The 22,591-nt window shown below is 44.5% G+C and overlaps 1 protein-coding gene across 1 annotated transcript in view; it reads left to right on the forward strand.

Moving 5' to 3' along the window:
* NPHP4 (nephrocystin 4) overlaps window positions 1-22,591 on the forward strand; it is a 1,007,060-nt gene that overhangs the window by 894,766 nt on the left and 89,703 nt on the right. The window contains exon 28 of the mRNA XM_086921734.1: window positions 10,842-11,021. Coding sequence (XP_086777860.1) covers window positions 10,842-11,021 — 180 coding nt within the window. The remainder of the gene's footprint in view (window positions 1-10,841; window positions 11,022-22,591) is intronic.

The following is a 22,591-nucleotide window of genomic DNA, read 5'->3' on the forward strand; positions in this document are numbered from 1 at the left end:
TTTCTTGGGTATGGGGTGGGTCATTATTTAAAGTGTTATGTTCATCATCGCTAGGTCTTCCGCTTGTGGTAACGAAAAGAAAAAAAATTAGATCAGACCTCCAGCCTTAAATGGTTTAGACGGTGTGATGTCCCTACTTCCATAGACAGTACTGAGAAGGAGGGGTCCCAGTGTGAATTAGCAATAACCACAAAATGCACAAAAGAATTCGGAAATACAATGAATGGATCCGCATTGTTTTTATTCACAATGTGGATATGTTTATCAAATATAGTATCAGGTAGTACAATTTTCAATTGGTTGTACAGTGCCCCATTGGGAAGAGGGGGAAGTGAAAAGGTGAGGATAGTGTGGTAAAGTGAATCGTGACAGTAAAATCAAGTATCAGAGATGCATTTGTACGTCAATTTCCATATACAAAACAAGAGACCATAGGTTCAATGCCTCACTAAATCTGTATCATACTTCACAAAATACATTAATGTTGGACTATTGGTGTGAAGCTGATGAACAAGGAACAACGTGTCGACGTTTCGACCCTCAAATAGTTGCAGGGATTAGTGGTGCCCTTGCTGTGGGGTCTTCATCAGGACAGGGTGCGGGGCAGGCAACCTAATCAATATATATTACAGGAGTTATTAATTATACTTGATCATCTGGTTATGAGTCACTAATTGGATCTTGCTGCGGTTCCTGTTGCTGGCGCATTCAGCTCTCACCTCCATACCTCGCGGAACCCGCTTCGCGGGTCCCGCAGCGCCGTGTCAGCCTTTCGGGAGCATTGGACTGTACCTGTGGGTGTGTGTGTGCGTGTGCAGGGCTGCGAGCGTCGGGACCCGGACTTCATTTCCCAGGAGTCCCGGTAACCCGAGCCGCCTGTCACCTGGCCGCTCTCCCTGCTCGCCCCGCCCCACCAACAGCCTGAAAAGACTCTGCCTGCTAACGGTCTTGGGACACTAATTGGATCTTGCTGCGGTTCCTGTTGCTGGCTCATTCAGCTCTCACCTCGCGGAACCCGCTTCGCGGGTCCCGCAGCGCCGTGTCAGCCTTTCGGGAGCATTGGACTGTACCTGTGGGTGGTGTGTGTGCGTGTGCAGGGCTGCAAGCTTCGGGACCCGGACTTCATTTCCCAGGAGTCCCGGTAACCCGAGCCGCCTGTCACCTGGCCGCTCTCCCTGCTCGCCCCACCCCATCAACAGCCTACCTGCCCACCTATAACTACAAGCGTCACTTCCCGCGGCGCGGGACAAGGGCGGGACCGTCTGTGGCCGTCCGTGGTCGGGCGAGGTTGGGTTGGGTCACCCCCCCTGCTTCTTTGTATTTATTGTTGTGCCAATATTGTACGGCTATTGTTATAAATATGCTTTTACGTTCGGGTGAAGAACGCAATGTACAGTTGCAGACCACAAAGGGGGTAGTCTCTGGCCCTTTAGACGCTTTTATCACTAGGGCCACAGGTATCCTAGAAAAAGAGATAGCCGTGGTCGAAAAAAGGCTCTCAATAGATCTGGTTAGCTGGAAACGTTCTTCATTGGGAAGGTTGGCCACAAAACCTAGCCCTGATGTACGGGCCCCGAATACTAGCCACCATCTTGCCGAAATAGCGGTGGACGTGCACCGTGAGGTAGAGGGGGAAGGCCTACCTCCGACTATGATAGAGAGCGATTCTAACCCCGATGACAAAAAAGGCAGTGGGGGCGAGGGCAGTGTGCTCCTGGCCAGTCAATCTCAGTCGGACTCATCTACGGATGAGGACTCTCTGAGAAAAGTACCACGAAAAAGGAAAAGATGTAAGGGCCATCAGAGGGGGGGTGCTACCAAGATTCAAAAACCTAATGCCCCAGCACTTCCCACTGTCCCAACTCTCGAAGTCATTTCCACCCTACATCCTGTCCCAGTTTTAAATGATCCCCGAGTCCTCCTCACATTCCCTTTGGGCCCTCGGACCCATGCCCCACCTGTTACAGTAGTGATGACAGCTTGCTGGCCAAAATGGAAGCTCTGTTTAAAACTCTTTTACTCCCTGTACTCGAAAGAACACGGTTGATGACCGCGAAATTGGATGCACTCGAGACCATTGTAAACACTAATACTGGTTTCTTAAAAAAGATAGCAAACTCCCAAATTGTTCTGGGGAATCCTGGTTCTTCCTCGAGTAACTCCAAATTGCCAGAAAAACGTAACCATAGGTAAAATTTCATCATCAGTAATTGCTGGTTCAAGATCTACTAATCCTGATCTTAATAAAAACAAGGGCTCAGTGGCAGGGGTGAGTTCTGGGATTAATGATTGTACGCCTGCACCAGTCTCTTTGCTGCAGGTGCCAAAGAAGGCTCCCTCCAAATCTAACCACCAACGCCAGCCGAGTAGCCCTACACCTCCTGTGGCTACTCGGCCTCAGGATAGTGTAATGGATGCTCCAAGCACATCGTCTCAGCCCAAATTAACCAATGATGCAAAGGGGAGCAGATCCACCAATCCCCCTACTCCCTTTGCGAAAGCCAGTAAACTGGTACCCCCATGCACAGATCTACCTCTAGAAGCAACACCATATACAATAAATGAATCACATGGGGACCTCCGAAACAAAGTTGTATTTTGGCTAAATAAAAACCGCCCTCTTCCCCCCTCCTCCTCGACTGAAATACTGTTTGTGAGAAGAGTTGAATGGGTGGGCCACTGTACTAAGGACTTAGAAGGGGACTGCATCATTATATCCTTTAAGGATCCCTGGGTGGTAGATTTTCTGCGTAGGGAAGCAAAGTTTGGGAGGCTGGGGGATGTGCAGACCCTAGGCCTTGGGTATTTTTATCCCAGACGATCCTGTGAGTTCCCCTCCACTCATACCTTCCCAAGAATACCTGTTAGAAGTCATCATGCTGATAGAACACCTTATTATTGTTCAATCGATACGAACCCCTCTCTGGCCTGGAGTGTATCGATTGACTTCACCGAACAAGTGGACACGGGAGGGCTCTGGGCAACCAAGTAGGTGGGGCTGACGGAGTTTGTACTGAGGTGTCTATTCAGGGGGACTCCAGCATTGAGAGGGAGATGGTGGCGGCCTCTGTATACCCTCACCAGGAGGATATCATGGTGGCGGGTCCACAACTGAGTATAGCCGCACCCTTGAGAGTGGATTATAGTGGTACGCATAGTATTACAACACCCAGTCAGGTTGCAACACTTAAATTAGCATCATGGAATGTGGCAGGGATGAAGGGTCGTATGGACTCAGAGGACTGGTTGGATTTTATTGATACTTTTGATATTTTATTGTTTCAGGAAAGTTGGGCCCCTGATCCTATCTATAGGGTCGGGTTCCTAAACTTCTTTAAACCAGCAATAAGGGGCAATAAGGGTCGGGCATCAGGAGGGTTAGTGATCTGGGTTAAACAGTCCATTGGCTACCGACCAATGGAAATCTTTGTGGATAACCCGGACCTCTTGGGAATTAGACTAAGCAAAGAAAACTGCCAGGACATTGTAGTCATTGACATCTATGCACGTGGCCAACCGGGTGGGCGCTGCCCTAGTATCCTAGATGTGTTAGACTCTTACCTTGAAGGGGTAGGGAGAGACAAGTTACTCGTCCTAGCAGGGGACCTCAACTGCACCTTCGAGCCGCTTTATACTGCGGGGGAGGACCTGGGGTTTGCGGAGGATACTGTCTGGAACATCCCGATGCTCTATCTGGATACTATCAAAAGAGGCTATGAGGCAGCCTTACTCTGGATGGGGCTGTGTCTAGATTGGGGGCTAAGGGCAACCAACGGTCGTACAGCCTCTGACAAAGTTGGCAAACCCACTTTTGACAATGGGGTGAGAAAAAGTTGAAAAGACTACATCCTGCTAAAAATGGAATATTGGTCACTTTTGATTCACATGGAAGTAGTGCCCCGCCCCGAAAGCGACCACCACCCATTGTCACTAAGTTTGAGACTCCCAGGTGTATTCGGTAGGCCCGCTTCTGCAGTTCATGTAACAGGGGATGCTATCTTAACAAACGATAGAAGAAGGCTTAGATGGTCCAGGGTTGTGGAGAACCCGACCCTTCTTGATAGCATAATGAAGGTAGCCTCGTCGACTTTGAGCGACATTTTGTCCCTTGCTCACATCAGGGTTGTTGGTGATCAGATTTGTGACCTTCATGAACGGTGTTTTGCTCATCTTAAGGTCCTTTTGACGATTCCACCAACGCATGGCCCCGTAAAGGTACATGGTCCTCTGGAAAAATGGTACAATAAAAATTGCAGGGAGGCATATAGCCGTTTAGTCAAAGCAGTGAAATCTAGGATTTCCAGTGATATAAAGGAGGCACGCCTAATGTACAAAAGAACCCAGTGGGAGGCGAAAAGGGAGTGGGACGATCTACATTGGTCTGACCTACTGGATGCATGCACTTCTGCCAATCAGATTAAGTTTTGGGAAATTGTTAAGTGGGGCAGAAATTCCGACTCTCAAACTTCAGTTAACCATGTGTCCGCAGAAGCATGGGTTGATTTCTATTCTGGTCAGTTTATGGACCCTGACTTAGAAATCGACACAGTTCAAACCAGGCAGGTAATCACCCTCGTTCCTAACCAAGAGTTAAACTTCACGCCACTGGAAACTGAGTCTGCCCTCCGCCTGGTCCTAAGGGGGAAGGCACCAGGGATGGACTGCATCCCGGCCGATTTATTTAAGGTCAATCCCCAACTCTGGGTTCCCTACATAACCACAATAGCGAATGCCATTGCTATGGGGGCCAGGATCCCTGTGTACTGGAAGGGGGCGGAGATTCTCCCAATTTTTAAAAAAGGGGACCGTTCAGATCCGGGAAACTACCGCCCAATAAGTTTAATTGACTCATTTCAAAAGGTCATTGCAAGGATGGTGCTTGCCAGAGTCCAGGGGTGGATGGAGTTGGAGGGCATCTTGTCCCCCCTACAGGCCGACTTCAGATCAGGTACCAGCACCATCGACCAGGTCTTCAGATTTTGTCTGATTTACTGGAAGGTGGTGCTGTTGGGCGGCGGAACGATCTATGCCGCGTTTATCGATCTGAAATCGGCCTTTGACCTTGTGCCAAGGGTCAAACTCTGGACCGTTCTTAGAGATCTGGGACTGCCATTAGAATTACTGGACCTGATTGTTAGATTACATGAGGGAAATTGTGCCAGGGTGAGGTGGGGAGGCCAAGGGCAGGTGACGGATTGCTTCCCCGTAACTCGTGGCGTCCGTCAGGGTTGTGTTCTGGCACCCACGCTCTTTTTACTGTTCATTGACCAGGTGGTCAATTTTTTTGCAAATACCCCTACAGATGCACCATCTTTGGGCGGGACCAAGTTCCCTATGCTCATCTTTGCTGATGACACTTTACTCCTCTCAAAGACTCATAGCGGCTTGCAAACTGCACTGACCCGCTTTGAGGAGTTTTGTACCGTCAACGACCTAAAAATCAATGTAAGCAAAACTAAATTCATGGTCCTAACTAAAAGTCGTCCCATTAAGAGCTCAGTGAGCTTGAACGGAGTGGGCCTGGAACAAGTTGAGGTTATGACCTATCTAGTTGTAACCTTGGAATACCGTCTCCGCTGGAAACCACAGGTTGACACATTACATCTAAAATTTGCTCGCCTTATGGGTTGTCTTCTACAGGAGCAAAAAAGGTCCCTAACTAAATGTATCAAACCCGCACTTAAGATTTTAGCCACTAAGGTAAGCTCCACGATATTGTACGGGGCAGACCTTTGGGGACAAATGGATCTATCAACTCTGGTGAAAGTTCAGAATAAATTTATGCGGAAACTAGTGGGACTTCCACAATCGGCTCCAACCAAACCACTATGTCTGGATATGGGCTGTAACCCAATTAATGAAATGGCTAGATACAGACTAGTGGCTATGTGGAGACATATCTGGACCTCCCCAGACCTAAGCCTCTTTGCTAGGGAACTTGAGGAAGTAAGATCTACTTGGGGGTCTAGCAGTATACCCTGGTTGCGTGAAGTGAAATCGATCCTGGATGGGCCTTAATCAGCTGTGGGTTTCTCCGGGGTCTACCAGCTTTCCCTCAAAACAGGAATATAAAGCACTCTATTGGGCCTCTGTTCGCAAAGGGCTAGTTATTGCTTCAGATTCTGTTAGCTTAACAGAAAGGTTCTTGTGCCATAAACTGGACCCTCTCCTAGAGAATTATTGGGTCGTCATAACTAAGCCATTAGACAAAAAGCTTAATCACCAGTTCTGAGTAGGTACTCTGCCCTTAAGATCCTTTACCAGGAACTGGTCCAACCGAGTGAGTGATTCCTGTCCTCTGTGCCCTGGACATAATGAGAGTGTGGGTCATCTCCTATTTGTATGTCCGGTTTATCATGCCCCAAGAAGCAAATGGAGAGGGCCTATATGTCGCCATCTTAAAGTCAGAGGGAGTGCAGAGGCTATATGGGCACTTCGTACTAATACCTCCGAGGTGGTAGTTGTGGCCGTTGCCAAATTCCTGGGGTGGACATGGGTGATTAGAGCAAGATATCTGCAGGCACTTTGATCCTGTCTCCGTTTCCCAATTTCTAAACCGGTTTTTCTTTCTTTTACTTGTATTAGGTCTTTATTATACTGTTTAATTCTAATATTAAGGTTGAAATGTTCTTTGAAATCTATGAAATTGTAAATTGTAACTGTGATGGTTTTAAATCAAATTTTTAACTATATCATGTATGCTCAATTTCTATTGTTTTTAATTGTCTTTTATGATGTAAAAATCGAAATAAAGACTTTAAAACCTGAAACCTGAATCACAACACGATTCATTAAGTAAATGAGCACACATTAAGGGAAAGAGCATACCAATTTAGTTGTTGCTCGTCTTGTACATCAAGGGCAAGATTTGGATACTTGTTCAATTCTTAAGAAAAAGAAATGAAAGAGTTCATTAAACTGATGTAGACCCATCGGTCTGGAAGTGGATAATACATTAAATTGCTACAGACCATTATGTCTGGAAATAAGGAATTGGATATGTCATTATTAGCATGGCAATACAGCTCATAGCCAGTATATATATATACAGATTATTAACTTACAATGAGGGCGTTCTTGGAGCAGTGGAAATCGAATCTGACCCAGGGACGGTGGATATGGCAATATCTGAAACAAGATGTCTAATTTTAGATTAGGGGCCACGTGGGGCATCTATGATCCGCATCACTCGATAAATAATGCAGCTTACCCGAAAGCCGGATTTGGGTTAGTCATGGGTCCGGGGGTACTTGTATAAAGGAAAGGTCACTCCACAGGGTCTGTGGGGAAAACGTGTCAGTAACTCTATTTTCCATTAACGGGCTGTCTAGGGCCAAAAGTACACGGCGGTGTGAACTTACCGAGAGCCGAATACATCTGGCGTGTTATGTTGCTCGTGTTGGCAATGGCGAACCGAGCTTCCTGGTTTGGCAGTAACTATTTTTTTTTTTTTTGTAAATCTGTTTATTACACAGAGTAGCAATCCAATCAGTACATACATTGAGTTATTCATTACATAAATGAAAAGCGTTCGATAATAAAAGTTTGGCAGTAACTATTGTAACCACGTCACGTGAACAGGGTAGAAAGACTATCGCCGGTACCGATCGTCAAACCACTAAAGCAATTCTTGTTACTTTAGCATGGTTAAATATAATTAAAAATAATTATAGGTTGTCTGTATTCGAGAAGTTATAATGTCATGACAAAAACGGGTGTTTTTTAAAAACCATTTGTTAGATCAATTTTTACAGAAGCGTTACCGTGCAAGGAGAGTACATTGCAGTGCTTAATTGGACAGGGAGGACCAGAACGGTGGCAGTTTCGGATCGTCATAGTCTTGATACTAACTGTGCTTAAATGACTACTCCAAAACCGGAAGCATCAACCGGGGTGGGAATTGGTAGCAAAACTCACTTGGCAGTGGTAGTCCCACGTGGGAACAGGAATGGCACAGTGCACACATTTGTAATCACAGGACAATTGCAGATAACATAAAGGGAAACATATATATCTATGTATGGCGTACCTGTCATATGATGGTAAAGGCCATGTATTAGCAAGACAGAAAACATAAAATATGACAAGTAGCCCCCATCATTGGTAATTGGACAGAGAAAACTAATACCGGAATGCACACGGTCACTTTTTTAGAGACATACATGTATGGCTGATTCATACTATGGCGTACCTTTCACAGGAGGGTATAGGCCAGTTCTGGTCAGCTACAATAAGTTGAAACGCCTGATGGTTAACTAGTAAGTTTATAGCCTAATGAACAACTTAAGGCAGGGTCGCCAATTGAGAAAAGGAACTGTCCTGTTCATTCAGACCACTGAGGATCGAATCGAAAAAGAGCATCCACTTCAATTCAAGTGTATTGACAATACTGGAAATATTACCCCCATGGGGTCCTAACACTGTTTTTTCTAACACAACCCATCTGAGGCTTTCTGGGGGTGTGCAGCGAGTTTGAAGTGATCTACAAGCGGTGCGCCCTGGACCTCGCACCTGATCCGGCTCATATGTTGGAGGATTCTCATTTTAGCTTTCTGTTGTGTTTGACCAATATAGATCAGATTGCATGGGCATATTATCGTATAGATTATATTCGATGTATTGCAGTTACTGTGCGATCTGAGCTGGACTTTGCGTTGATGGTGCTCGAATTCCTTTGTTTGTATTGTGGTGTTGCAGGCCTTGCAATGGCCGCATCTGAAGTGGCCTACAACTGGTGGAAGGTTCCATAGTGAAGTAATGGTTGGATCATCAGGAGTTGGTAGGAAGGATCGTACTACATAGTCTTTTACACTTTTTGCTTTTTTGAAAGCGTGTAGTGGTATGCCCATCTGGTTGACATCATCTGCGATTAATTTCCAATGCTGATTCACTATACTTTTGATTTTGTTGCTTCTGGTGGTGAATGTTGTTACGCAAACAATCCTTTCTTGTTGTTGGCCAATATTGTCTTTGGGCGAAAGTAATTGCTCTCGCGGATAGAACCAGGCACGCTTCCTTGCTCTTCTGACAAGTCGTCGAGGGTATCCACGCTGTTGGAGACGATTTGAAAGATCTTCAAACTCCTTGAAATAGTGGTCTTTATTGGAACAGTTCCTACGTATACGTAGGAACTGCCCAAAAGGCAAATTGTCCCGAAGTGCTCGAGGGTGATGACTGTTGTATTGCAACAAGGAATTCCTCTCGGCTGGCTTACGGTACAGTGTAGTGAGTAGGGTACCTGAATCCTCATAAATAGTAATGTCCAGAAAATATATGGTATGATTGTCTGACTGGATCGTGAATTTAAGATGCTGAGATTGTTGATTAAGCCATGTAAAGAAGGAAGTTAGTCCATGCGAGTCTCCGTCCCAAATCAATAGGATGTCGTCAATGTATCTCATCCAGAGACTGAGTCGGTCTCTGAATGGATTGAAATCATTGAGGACAGTATCATCCTCAAATGCCGCCATATAAAGAATGGCCAAGTTTGGAGCAAACGGGGCCCCCATTGCTACACCTGTCGTCTAGAGATAGAACTTATTTTTGAATATACATTTTTTTTTTGTCATAGCTATCTTAAGAAGGGCCGCAATGAATTCAGTGGGAACTGGTACAGGAGCAGGTCTACGTTGCAGGCATCTGGTTATCACAGCTAGAGCTTCCTCCTGGGGAATGCAGGTATATAACGAGACCACATCACACGTTGCTAGGACTTGATATTGACAGTGACTATGTTTGGGTAAACCCCCTAGATATACCATACTTCCATAGACAACACTCGATCAGGCTGCCAGGGTAAACTTACCATCGAAGGAGCGAACAGGGTCACAGCCAGCAGTCCACCCAGTTTTTCATAGGGCAGGAGGACAGGGTAATCTGCCAACTTTGTGACTGAGTATCCTATCCACAAAACTCTAATTCAGGCCCTAGGTTTAATTCATGGATTACTGTCCCTCTCTTAGTGGTGGCAGCTGAGTGCCAAGTTCTTCCTCTGCCTTGAGACCTTAAGTCTGATAGTAGTAAATGTTTTAAACATAATGTGAAAAATAAAGAAAATGCCTTTTGAGCAATTGTACGTGTGAACCTCTTACATATTGTGGTCATGACATAACCTTTCTGCAGAACACTATAATATAATCATTCCCCCCACTTGTGAACTGTTTTGGTGTGATTCCAGTGGTGGCTCCTCCGCGCATCGCCTCACTGCTTTTAAGCAGTGTATCTAAAGGAAAAATAAAATGATGATTGAATGTTATTATCATTTTATTTGTTCCTGCTGCTTTGCAGCTGGGGCGGTCGAGGCTGCTTTGCTCTCAGAGCAGGGCAGGACAGGGGAGGAGTGTTGTGTCCACTCCAAGTGTGCATGAATGCTTGGCCGGCCTGATTCATGCGCACTTTGCACCTCGCCACACAGGCTGAATTACAGCCTGCTTGGAGAACATGCTTAGTCCCCCATTATCTGGCTGAGCTCCGAATCACGCGCTCAGACCAATTACAATGCTGCACTGCAGCCTTGAGATTGGTCAGGGGAGCCTGGGTGCTTCCTGGTTCTTGTTCTGGCCGAGTCCTGACACGGAGGAGAAATTGGAGAGATAACTCGGCAATAAGGTAAGTTTTATTTCAATTTACATTGCCCCCCTCCCGCCCAACACCCCAGATCCGTGCCGGCTGCCACTGTTTGATTCTCCTTGGTTTTCTGAGATGTGCCATGAGTCATCAAGTTGTGCGATAGAATTGTGTCAGTCATAGTCTTTTTACATCCTTACGGATTCTGTTGCTTACTGTGTTATCATTGGCAAGAACTAGCTTGAAAAGAAAATAAATAATCTTTTCCTTTTCAGGTTGATCCAGAAAGTGCTTTTATCCTCCCTCCTAATGGATTGCAAGATCTTCACATTAGTGTGCGGCCGCAAAAATCAGGCAGTAGATACATTTACCTGAATCTAGTGGATGTGGATCACCATCAGCTTGTGTCATCGTGGCTTATTTGTATGTCTTGTAGACAACCTATAATTTCGAAGGTAATCTTGTAATTTGTGTGACATATGTATGTTTTTCTAGTATTGAAGATGTTTTAAACAGTATTACAAATAGTCTCTTGTACTGAACAACCAATAATGTATTTAACATACATTATAATATCTGGTTTGTACCACTATCTAACGTATGGAGAGTTGTATTGATTTTTTTGTGCTTGAAATACCATGGACAGAGGTAGGCACAAACACCTTCTCAGCGCCAATGTGCTTTACAAATACACATAACCTAAAATGTGCATTTAGGGTAATTTTAGGACAGACACAAGGGTGCAAAGTCAATATCCTTACCCGTTCTTCCTGGCCTAATCCTTTTTAGGTTTCACCTGCACAGCGAAATCTATTGTATTTAATCTATCTTAAAAGGTGCTTGCATCCCGCCTTCACTTTTTATTGGTCTGCATGCTTGTCACTTTACTTTTCCTCGTTTCTATTGGTTGTAGGTCTACTATTTCCTATTGTTCCATGTGTGCTTCTCTTATCAATTTCCCGTGGCCCAAGTACTCGTACACATCCTCCCACTTTGATGGGAACTTCTTTTATTTGCTTAAGGCTGCACAGCGTTTATTTGCTTCGTCAGATGACTGCATTCATTTAAAGCGTGCTTTCTGACCGTTTTTATCTTATTTCTTCCATGTCTTTTATTTAAACGTTTTGTGTTAGCACACATTTTAAGTGTGCTGGTAAGCCAATCAGCTCCACAGGGCCAAGGTCGACAGTTCTGGCTGTTATGCCCCATCCTGTGTCCTGCCCCTTCTCCCTATTTTCATTACCTGCTCCAGGCCTCCTCCAGAATGCAAACACACATGCATTCCAGATAGCTCAAGTTTAGTTTGAATATCGATTTTAATTCCTGACAGAATCCCTGCCCAGTAAGGTTTATTGACTTGTTTATGCTTCATTTGTGGGTTACTGTAAAAGTCCGCTCTCTATTTTTATGGCGTACGGATGGGGGAATACCTTGGGTTACAGTTGACTAGCACTATTTCTATAGGGGATGCAACAGCGGATGCCATAATGATAGAGAAACGGTACCATGGAGCGGAAAGGAGGGCTCTAAACACCGATGATGATGATGGCACACCTAGCAACATTTTTTGTTAGTCAATTTCCCACATAATTGTGTGCATCTCTGGCGGGCATTGCTACTGCAAAAAATTATATCTAATGCAGCATGTACACCTAGCCCATCCCCCCAACGTATCGATAAATGTAAAACATTATTTTCATTTACACTCCCTTTCTGCTTTGTTTCTGTTTGGCTATGTCTGGTAATGGATATTCACGCTGTTTTAATATGCCTGGACGGGAACGTAGTTTCCGTGTCTAAAGTGGCATGTCAAACTTGCATTGTCCTTCTTCCTTCTCCATGGAGGTTAGGGTGCTAAAGGTCACGTCATTCAGCCAACTGATCAATGTGCGCACTTCTGTGAGCTGCATTGGTGTGCAGTCTCAGGTCACAGTGTTCCTAAATGCGTACACAGCACCTCCCCTGCCGACGGTGCCAGTAAAAACCTCCGACTTCTGGCATCACGCCCATTTACTCTGAGCTTCATTTACCACACATACCTGATTTCACTGTCCACCAACAAAGTGGTTCCTTGCAGAGCTCTCATGTCATCTGCCGGGCTGCGTCAACTCCTCATGGTTGCGCATTCGTTTAAACATTCACCCCCTTCCAAGTTACTCATGCCTTCTATACAGATAGAAGCTCTTTTGCACCCATGCAGCCTTAAACTCCCCCTTTTCCAGAGATCTGGACATAGGGATTGCCCCAGTATTGGACTTTCATAGATTCCCATGCTTTGTATGTCTGTGCTGAAGTCCCCCATCAGGCTCCTGAGCGCCCGTCTCTCCTGTCTCTCCTGTCTCTCTTCAGAAATGTCTGCTACGAGAATCTGCTGGGCGACCTCAGCCGGGGCTTGGTATCCACCCTGGTACTGTACCCCTTGGACTTTATCAAGATCATTTTTGCAGCTAGTGTCTCTCGCTATCCCTCTTCCTTTTTTGTGTTTCACCTGCACTGCACAGTCTTATTTCTGAAGGACTGCATAAGTACACCAATCGCTCCCCTCTGCTGCCCCCGCAAGCGTTACACAGATCTATCCAACTCACTCTCAAAAGGCAGCAGGGCCGCACATCTCTCTATGAAGGGCTCCATTGTAAAGTTACTGCACCTTACGATTATACTCCACAACGGATAGCTAAATTCGGATTAAGTGTGTGAGACTTGGTACTTTATTAGCTGACTCTTACTTATGGCTTGGTCATGTTCAGCGCTTACAACGTACTTTCAGGACATTTTTCAAAGCGTGGCAGCTGTCCTGGATGTCACAATCGATCCCTCACCCAAAGCTTGCAGTGTTAATATTTTGCACACTGCTCATTGTCGGAAGTGCTAGCAATAGCTATACCCCAAGGTTTACAGTGTTCATATATGCACACTGCTCATTGTTGGCAGTGCAAGCAGTAGATATACCAGTAAAGCAAAGCTTGCACTGTTAATATTTTTCACACTGCTCATTGTGTAGTTACAGTAGGTGGCAAAGGTAACACAGTGGTTAAATACCAGCCATGCTGTCATGTTGTCTACAAAGATGGAAAACAACATGCTTTTGACAAAGGAAATGGTAATGCTCAGTGGAGAATGGCTTCAAGAGGGACAACAAGGAAGCATACATGTTCAGAGAGTAAATGTAATCACTTTGACTCTGGAAAGCTTTATACCTTGCTCTTTCCAGCGTCTCCATGTTGGCACCCTTCCAGTTCACATGTTATGTTAATAACAATTTCTTGAGCGCACGTACACCCTTGGGTTTCTTGGCGCTATAGGTTCAAGACACTAGACACAATTCTAAGCATAAGCCTTTTGGAAAAGCCACGTTTTTAATGACTTTCGAAATGCCAGTAAATCATTGCTCTGTCTAATAGGAAGTGGAAGAGCGTTCCAGAGAGAGGCAGCCAGATGGTGAAAGCAGCTGCCACCCTGGCGTTTCTTCTTCAATGAAGAGACATTTGCTAGGCTTAGATGTGTAGAGCATAAATTGCGCTGAGGTGTGTAGTTAGTGATGGACTGCCTGATGAATATAGGGCCATTATCATGGAGCGCCCTGAAGGTGATGCACCCAGCTTTGAAAGCAATTCGCTGGGCCACTGGCAACCAGTGGAGTTTTTCCAACCCAGCTCTAATTGATTGCCACTTTGGTTGCTTCCAGATGAGCCTTGCCGCCTGGTTTTGAACCATCTGGAGGCGTTTTAGTAGGCCAGTCGGGAGACCCAAGTAGAGACTGTTAGAAAAATCTAGCCGGGAGAGGACAAGGGCAATCACTACTTGAATGAGTGCAGGGTGTGTTAGAAGGTGATATTGTGATATTGTTCCTTGTAGTGCTGCATTATTAACTTTGAAGGATGAGCAGGTCTGCAATTTGCCATGGGATGGCCACAGTCTAAACTCCTAGAGCTGTTGCTGTAACAAAAAACAGCCTATCATTAATCACATATGTGAAACCTATTGCATTTACCAATGCCTGTTTGTCTGTCGTCTCCTCAATGGAGACAGTATCCTTGTATAAAGTATATGATATCAGTAAATGTTTTGCTGTTTTCATTACTTGCACTTACTAGTACTACTGTGTACCACTGTGCCTAGCTGTCAATAGGCTATGATGCTGTAGAAGTTGTGTGGTCTGCCCCTCTGGGGTGCTTCAGCTGGGGCTGGACTGGTGGTGTCTTGGACCTCTGAGCCTGAGGGTGCTCTGTTGGAGAGTGCACCCTCAGCTCTGTGTTGTCTGAGCGCTAGTAGTAGATTTTGGTAGAACCACATTGCCTTTACAGTGTCATACAAGATGCTGGTGTTTGTTGCTAGGCCACAGTTTTAGGTGGAAGGCATTCTCTTGAGGGGAAGGCTGGGAGAGCATACCCTCTAACAAATTCTTGTCTGAGCAACAACAACATCCATCTAGCAGGCTCTTAATTTATGATTATACCGCCTCAATGGATGGGACAGTGAAGAGGACTTCAAAGAAGGTGTGCTTGACTTGTGACAAGTGGGTCCTGTTCATCATCTGAGATGGTTATTATATCAGCTTTCAAATCCCACCAGCCGAAACATTGTTTCTCTTCACTTCTCACCACTGTCAGAGGTTCATCACCAGCCTCCCCTGCGAGGGATTGAGTTTCTCCTGTCCAGAGAGGTGGTGTTTCCTGTGCCGCCTCTTCAGAGACATGAAGGAATTTATTCCATTCTTTTCTTTGCCCTGAAGCCGGATGTGGATTTTTGAACCTGAAAGAGATGAATCACTTTGTTTGCCACATTCCTTTTCATCCATACAGTGATTTTGAATGTCTATAGGAGACTTTGTTATGACCTTGACCTCCAAGCTGTATATTTTCACATCCCAATCCACCTAGAATGTTCTCACTATATTGATTTGTAGAAAGTAATGACTACCAGTTTCAGGAACTTCCTTCCGGCCTCTCATCGGCTCCAAGAATTTGTACCAATTTACTTATTTGGTGATGTGCTTGTCAGAAGTTGCAAGGGTTTCAGGTTTTCCATATCTTGATGGCTGACTAATTTCCGCTCCTTCTTTCTCTAGGGTAGAGACCGACACCCTAAAGGTCTGCTGTTGTCTGTGGTATTCTTACGTTCAACTCAGGGAGAACGATTTATTGGGGAAAGGTATTATGTTTACATTTCTTCCAGAAGCAAGCAGATTTTATCTGCAATGTAACTTGAGTCTTCGGTTAAGCCACCGATTCACATTAATCCAGTGTTGGCAAGGTCTCATAGCCACCACCATGACTCTGGTTTCTTGTACATATCACCACCTCATACCATTGGTTTATTTTTCCCACTGAATCACAGAGGATCAAGTCTGTGATGATCTGGTAATATAGGGACTGCCTATGACATAAAGCAATGACTATTTTGCAAACACCATCCACAAGTGTTCCTCTTGCTGCTCCAGTTTAGTTTATCTTGGCCATAGATGCCAGCCAGTGAGGAGTGAATAGAGAGTCTGAAGCTTCAGAGACTAAAGTCTTCATCAAAATCCAAATGGAATCAAATGGACCAGTGATAACTAGTCCATTTGAAGTGAGCTATCTGCCATATTCAGGGCTCATCTGCTGAGGAAAGCAGATATGGTCCATAATATCAACGAGGTGGTCAAAGAGTGTGTCAATCACTAAGGGGAATTAGATGGCTGGAATTGGCTGAGGTGGCTCAAACTTTTTGCTTTGGGCCACTCCCACTCCCACTGGTTGTCCCTCAGCATCCTACCCTTCTGGACAGGACAATATGTTGATGGACATACTCAGGACCTCCTTTCCAACCACAATCTCTAAAGTTAGAAGTGTTTTAGTTCCCACTTCCTACAGCCAAGGTTAAATCTGTCCACTTCCACGTGCAATGCTCTGCTTTCTATCTTCTGCTCAGAGTCCTGGTGTCTGGAAGCATGGGGGCTAGATGCCGTCCCCTTTCCCTGGCACAGAGATTTCTTTGTTGTTCTCCCATTCTTCTCCTCCCAAAGGGTGCTATAGAAGACTGGGTGAGGCAATTGGGCGAGCTGGATTCCTTGATCATTACTTCTCCTTACCTCTGTTTTTTCCAAATTATATGGAGTTATCTTGTGGCCCTTGCTTTACCCTAAGGTCCCCTCCCAGTTCTGTATTTCTCTGGAGTTTGTCCTTCTAGTGTTTTATCCTAAGTCTAATAAAGGGTTTCCCCTTTTCTCATCTATTTTGATTTGTTTTCCTGTGGGCTATCAAATAAAGGAAAAAAAGCACTAGAACTAATCTGAGTCACTTGGTGGGCCTGGCTAGACCTCAAGCCTATGTATCTATATGAGAGACTGCTCCTATCTATAGGCACGATTGCTCTACATAAGCAGAATCAGCACCCAAGACAGAAGAAAGAGAAATGTACTTGTTACTCGTTTGGAAGACGGACATTCAACTCATCCTCATACTTTTGTCTTAATAGTGACCTGATTAACAGAACATAGATAGTAGCTGTTTTGCTGCTGGGGTGTTGCATGCTGCTTCCCAGTGACTTGGATTCTCAAAGTAGTGTGTGCTTCGCATCACTTGGGTGCCGTTATGTTTTCCATGCCTTAGGTATGAGCTTATGTGGTTAGAAACGTGATGAGAAGACAGACGAAGGAATATAGATTTAATTACTTAACAGTAATCGCAATTGCTCCAAGTCCTAGTCTTCTATTTTGCATTCCTCTTCCGATCTACTGTCCCTTCTTGTGCTTTTAGTGTATTCTCTTGACCCAGGCTGGAGTTCTTGTTTTTTAGTTTCATGAGTTGCCTAGAAAGTTAGTTGTTATATAAATGATAGAACTGTTGTTAATTGAAAAGGAAGAAAGGTATTCAGTTCTAATTTGAGATCAAATATATATATATATATATACCTTGTTCCCAGCTGTAAGGATTAAGAGTATCTGTCTCTGGGAGGCTAGCTTCAAGTGTTAAGGATTGCCCAAAGAAGGCTGGGACTCAGCGTAAAGAAGTTTATCGTAAGTCAGGGCCGTACTGGGAAACCAAAGCAGCCCTGGTTAATTTGTCAGACCAGCCCCTATAAGGTGCTTAGCGAGTGAGCGAACTTAACCACTACAAGAGGATCTTGGGGTTCTTCTCCCCTAAGAGAAATTGCGGAAAAATGGAGAGAATGGTGCATTCTGCAATACATTTTTTATTATATATTCAATTGTATTAGCTTTTAAATCATAGTAAATGATGACATTACAGTGCATCAGGATACCCAGCCACTTAAACAAATGGCAAACAGACATTGTTTGACATGTGTGGCTTATAGGTCCAATTGAAAAGTCTGCATATAAAACGTCAAAGTGCAGTTAAGACTCTTTCAAGGAGTCATGCTGTCATTGTGCAAAAAAGACACTGTAGCAATATCAAAAAGCAATTTCTGTATTGATGCATTAACACTGACGGTAAAGTTTGTTAATCTTGTCATCCTTTAATCAATTCCACAATTTGTATTGCCATGATTTACAATACATATATTCCTCAATTACCGAAACGTTAAGTGATTAACACAGGAAAGCCTGAAAAGTTAATTTAATCCTTCATGCTGGCCATTTATTACCCCAAGAGCTTCTGATCTGGAAGACAAGGTCACCTCGCAGCAGTTTGCGGGCAGGGGGCTTCTCGCTCAGGGAGGGTCAGGGCTGGCGTTACCATTGATGGCTGAGAGTGCAACCATCTTTGCTGGTGCCCTTCAATGATTCCTCACTGTCACCCTTCAACAGTGCTCCATATCGCTCCATAGCCCCCTCTCATATGTATTTCATTTGTTTTATAGCGCCACTCATACCAGTGTAGGGTGTCTGGCTGTTTACATCACACACACACAATTAATCGTATGTGTGTAAATCAGTTTATAGAATATATTACTTAAGACAAAGGGTAATTATAAGGTGTATGCGTCACGTGTCATCAATACTGGTAGGCTTTTTTTAAGAGTACTTTGTCTGGAGAAGCACAGACTCAGGATTTAAAATGTACCACAGTGGCTGGCTGTAACTAATAAGACTTTAGCTCTATCCAAAAAAAAACCTTTTTACTTTTTACAATATTAGGATAATGAAAGACTGGGAAAAACATAACTGTCTAGCTTGTACAATGCAGTTTGCATGCTGCTCTTTGATGGTAGTTTATAGCTCCCGGTGCTGTATGACGATTGTAACTTATGAACTACAAGTAACAAAAAGAATCGGTGACAAGAGCAATAACCTACTGAGCTAGCCACATAAAATACAGTTCTGTGATCTGAATGGTACACGTTCTTTGCAGCAGGCACAATTTGTATTGCCATGATTTACAATACATATATTCCTCAAGGCCTGAAAAGTTAATTTAATCCTTCATGCTGGCCATTTATTACCCCAAGAGCTTCTGATCTGGAAGACAAGGTCACCTCGCAGCAGTTTGCGGGCAGGGGGCTTCTCGCACAGGGAGGGCCAGGGCTGGCCTTAGCATTGATGGCTGAGAGTGCAACAATCTTTGTTGGTGCCCTTCAATGATTCCTCCCTGTCACCCTTCAACAGTGCCCCATATCGCTCCATAGCCCCCTCTCACATCTATTTCATTTGTTTTATAGCGCCTCTCATACCAGTGTAGGGTGTCTGGCTGTTTACATCACACACACACACAATGAATAGTATGTGTGTAAATCAGTGTATAGACAATATTACATAAGACAAAGGGTAATTATAAGGTGTAGGAGTCACGAGTCATCCACACTGGTTGGCTTTTCTAACAGTAGTTTGTCTGGAGAAGCACAGACTCAGGATTTAAAATGTACCACAGTGGCTGGGGTTGGCTGTTACTAATAAGAATTTAGTTCTATCCAAAGAAACCCTTTTTACTTTTCAACAATAAAGAAAAATAAATAAAATAAAAGACCGGGAAAAACATAACTTTCTAATCTATACAATGCAGTTTGCATGCTGCTCTTTGATGGCAGTGTATAGCTCACTGTGCTGTATTACCATTGTAACTTATGAACTGCAAGTAACAAAAAGGTTCTCTGACAAAAGCAATAACCTACTGAGCTATCCACAATAAAATACAGTTCTGTGATCTGAATGGTACACGTCCTGTGCAGCAGGCACATTGACCACTGAACTACTTTAAATGAGTCAAAACTGCCAGTAGACACACAACTCAAATCTCTCCCCAGCAGGAACATTAATCACCGCAAATATCTTCCCACTTTTTGTGTTGCCTGAAAACTGATGGCTAATCAACAATCTCTGCCGGAAGTCCTCATCTTAGGATCGTCCCCCTCTGCTTGGGACGACTCATGGTGGCCACCGGCTCTGGGTACAGCACCCATACCTACAGATCACGCACGGAACCTGGGCTTCATCCTAGACTCCTCCCTCTCGATGACCAGACAAGTCAACGCCGTTACATCATCATGCTTCAACATTTTACGCATGCTCAAAAAAATCTTCTGCTGGATCCCCACCGAAACAAGAAAAACAGTCACCCATGCATTAGTCACTAGCTGACTAGATTATGGAAACACCCTTTATGCCGGAATCAAGCCAAACTACAGAAAAAACTACAACGCATCCAAAACGCCTCAGCCAGACTTATACTCGACATCCCCCGTCAAGCCCACATTTCCGGTCACCTGAAAGATCTCCACTGGCTTCCCTTCAACAAGAGAGTAACGTTCCGTCTCCTCACCCACGCACACAAGGCCCTCTACGACCTGGGACCCGAATGCCTCAACAAACGAATGTCCTTCTACACACCCACCCGCCAACTACGTTCATTCAATCAAGCCCTCGCTGCCATTCCGCGCATCAATAGATCCACTATGGGAGGAAGATCTTTCTCCTACTTAGCGGCCAAGATCTGGAATTCTCTCCCCACTCACCTCCGCCTTACACAGAACCACCTCTCCTTTAGAAAGCAGCTAAAAACCTGGCTATTCGATAAGTAATGCACCCACCCTCCCCCAAGCGCCTTGAGACCCTCTGGGTGAGTAGTGCGCTATACAAATTACCGAACTTGAACTTGAACTTAAATCCATAACAACATTTCAAACCACGGTTTCCATGAGAAGCAGAGTTTACATGGAGGCCATGGCTTCCTTGCATTAAATCCAAAAACGCTACTGAAAGAGCTGCCAGAAGTCATGCCTTTCATGGGAAAACTGGGCGGCACTGCATCTTGAGTAGCACAAAGCACCTGAAATACTGTTCCAGACAGCAGTTCATGGGGTGCATTATTGATCCCATAGTGAAGCAAAACAACCATGTTGATATGGTCACCTGTGTAGAGCAATGTGACAGAACTGTGGGGTTATCTGTTGCTCGCAGGGCCATCTGGGTTCCTCCATGACTGCATTTGTTCTTGGTACACTACCCAAAATCCTGCTACATAGCATCCAAATGTATATACTTCGTAAGGTCTATTTTGGACTCTGGCCTGACTAACTATTTTGCTCCCCAGGGCACTGCTTTCAGGCAGATAGTTGATTATTTCTTTATCAAAAAGACATTGACAGTGTGGCCATCCCTAGTTCTAACATTGCGATGGTAGGCATAGCCTCCTAACCTTTTGGTGGAATGGCCGTTAGTATGAGTGAGGGGAACATTATCTTGTAGGATTTGTAATGTTTGTTAATACACCTAAACATTTTGAAGTAAAAAGGCAATTTTCTTAACTCTGGAAACCTTCTTTCATGGCACGAGATCCAGAGTTATAATTATGTAAGAAGAAGAATATTTATTCGATCAATCACTTGATCATTGCAAAAAAGAATACAGTTTAAAAAATAAAAACTTCTCATAAAACAACAATTTAAAAATACTAGTTAAAAAACATTTGATGTACAGGAATTTATATAGCGCAAATCACAGAGCGGTTTCTAAGCGCTTGCTTAGGGAACCCGTCCTGGTATTCCCCTGTGAGATAACCCCGGCAGGGTATCCGCAAGGTGAAAGCCAGGCATCCCACCGCGAGGGGCCGTTGTGGAGATTAAGCAAGCTATTGCCCAGAGTCGCAGAGTGTGAACCCATGAATCGAGTAGGCACCGGAGCGAGAATTGTCGAGTCCATGGACATTTTAGGACTCAAGACCCCGCAGAGCCGGGAATTAAACCCTGGTCCCGGGCTCACCTCTGCTTCCAGGTCTGCCTCCTCTAACCAGTGAGCCACACTTCTCCACTGATCACAAGACCCTTTAGCAGCAAACTTAATTATGAACAAATCAGATAACAGTCATAATTCATCTGTTAGTGTGTTCTTATGTGGGCATAGTCAGATTAAAAAAACAGTTACAATACATCAGCGTCAATACAGACTTATATAAACACTATCGAGATCATAATCTATTCCCCAGAGCAGATTTGATTATCTTGGATCTCCTCCACCAAGCAAATAAAAAATATCTGGAAAAAGCAAAAGCCAACCACCTCGTAGTTTTTATTTTTTTAGTAATTATGTGTTATTCACACCATCAGTGTAACAGCTGTCTTCTGTGTCGCAAAAGCAGGTGGCACCTACTCTCTTTAGCGCTACCAGCATACATTGGCTCTGTGAAGCAGGACTAGAACGTAGCATGTTTCTTAGGAATTGTAAATTCCAGAGTGGATATCCCAAGCTCAAATGGGAAATACTCTAGGATGTTAAAGATCACATCTTTGAGGCCTGAGATATTCTACACCTACACACCTTCCACAAATCATCTGGACACTATTAGACCTGGGGGTCGCTAGTTGGCTGAGGTAGGTACCTTAGGCCAAATAGGGACCCTTGCTTCCACGTCAGGGAAAGGAAGGACGCCTTCTCAGATAGCCCCTCGCTCACCCCCTCGGTAGCTTGGCACGAGCAGCCAGGCTTATCTTCAAGGCCAGTGTGTAAAGTATTTGCAACCCCACTCTCAGTAACCCAATGATGACACCACAAATGGACTCCACACGAGTTTCATAAAAACAAGTATACATTTATATTAAAAGATATATGAGGAGACCACACAATATAAATCCAACATATGCGTATTTGTAA

Source organism: Lissotriton vulgaris, chromosome 5 (assembly GCF_964263255.1).
Source record: "Lissotriton vulgaris chromosome 5, aLisVul1.2, whole genome shotgun sequence".
Classification (NCBI taxonomy): domain Eukaryota; kingdom Metazoa; phylum Chordata; class Amphibia; order Caudata; family Salamandridae; genus Lissotriton; species Lissotriton vulgaris.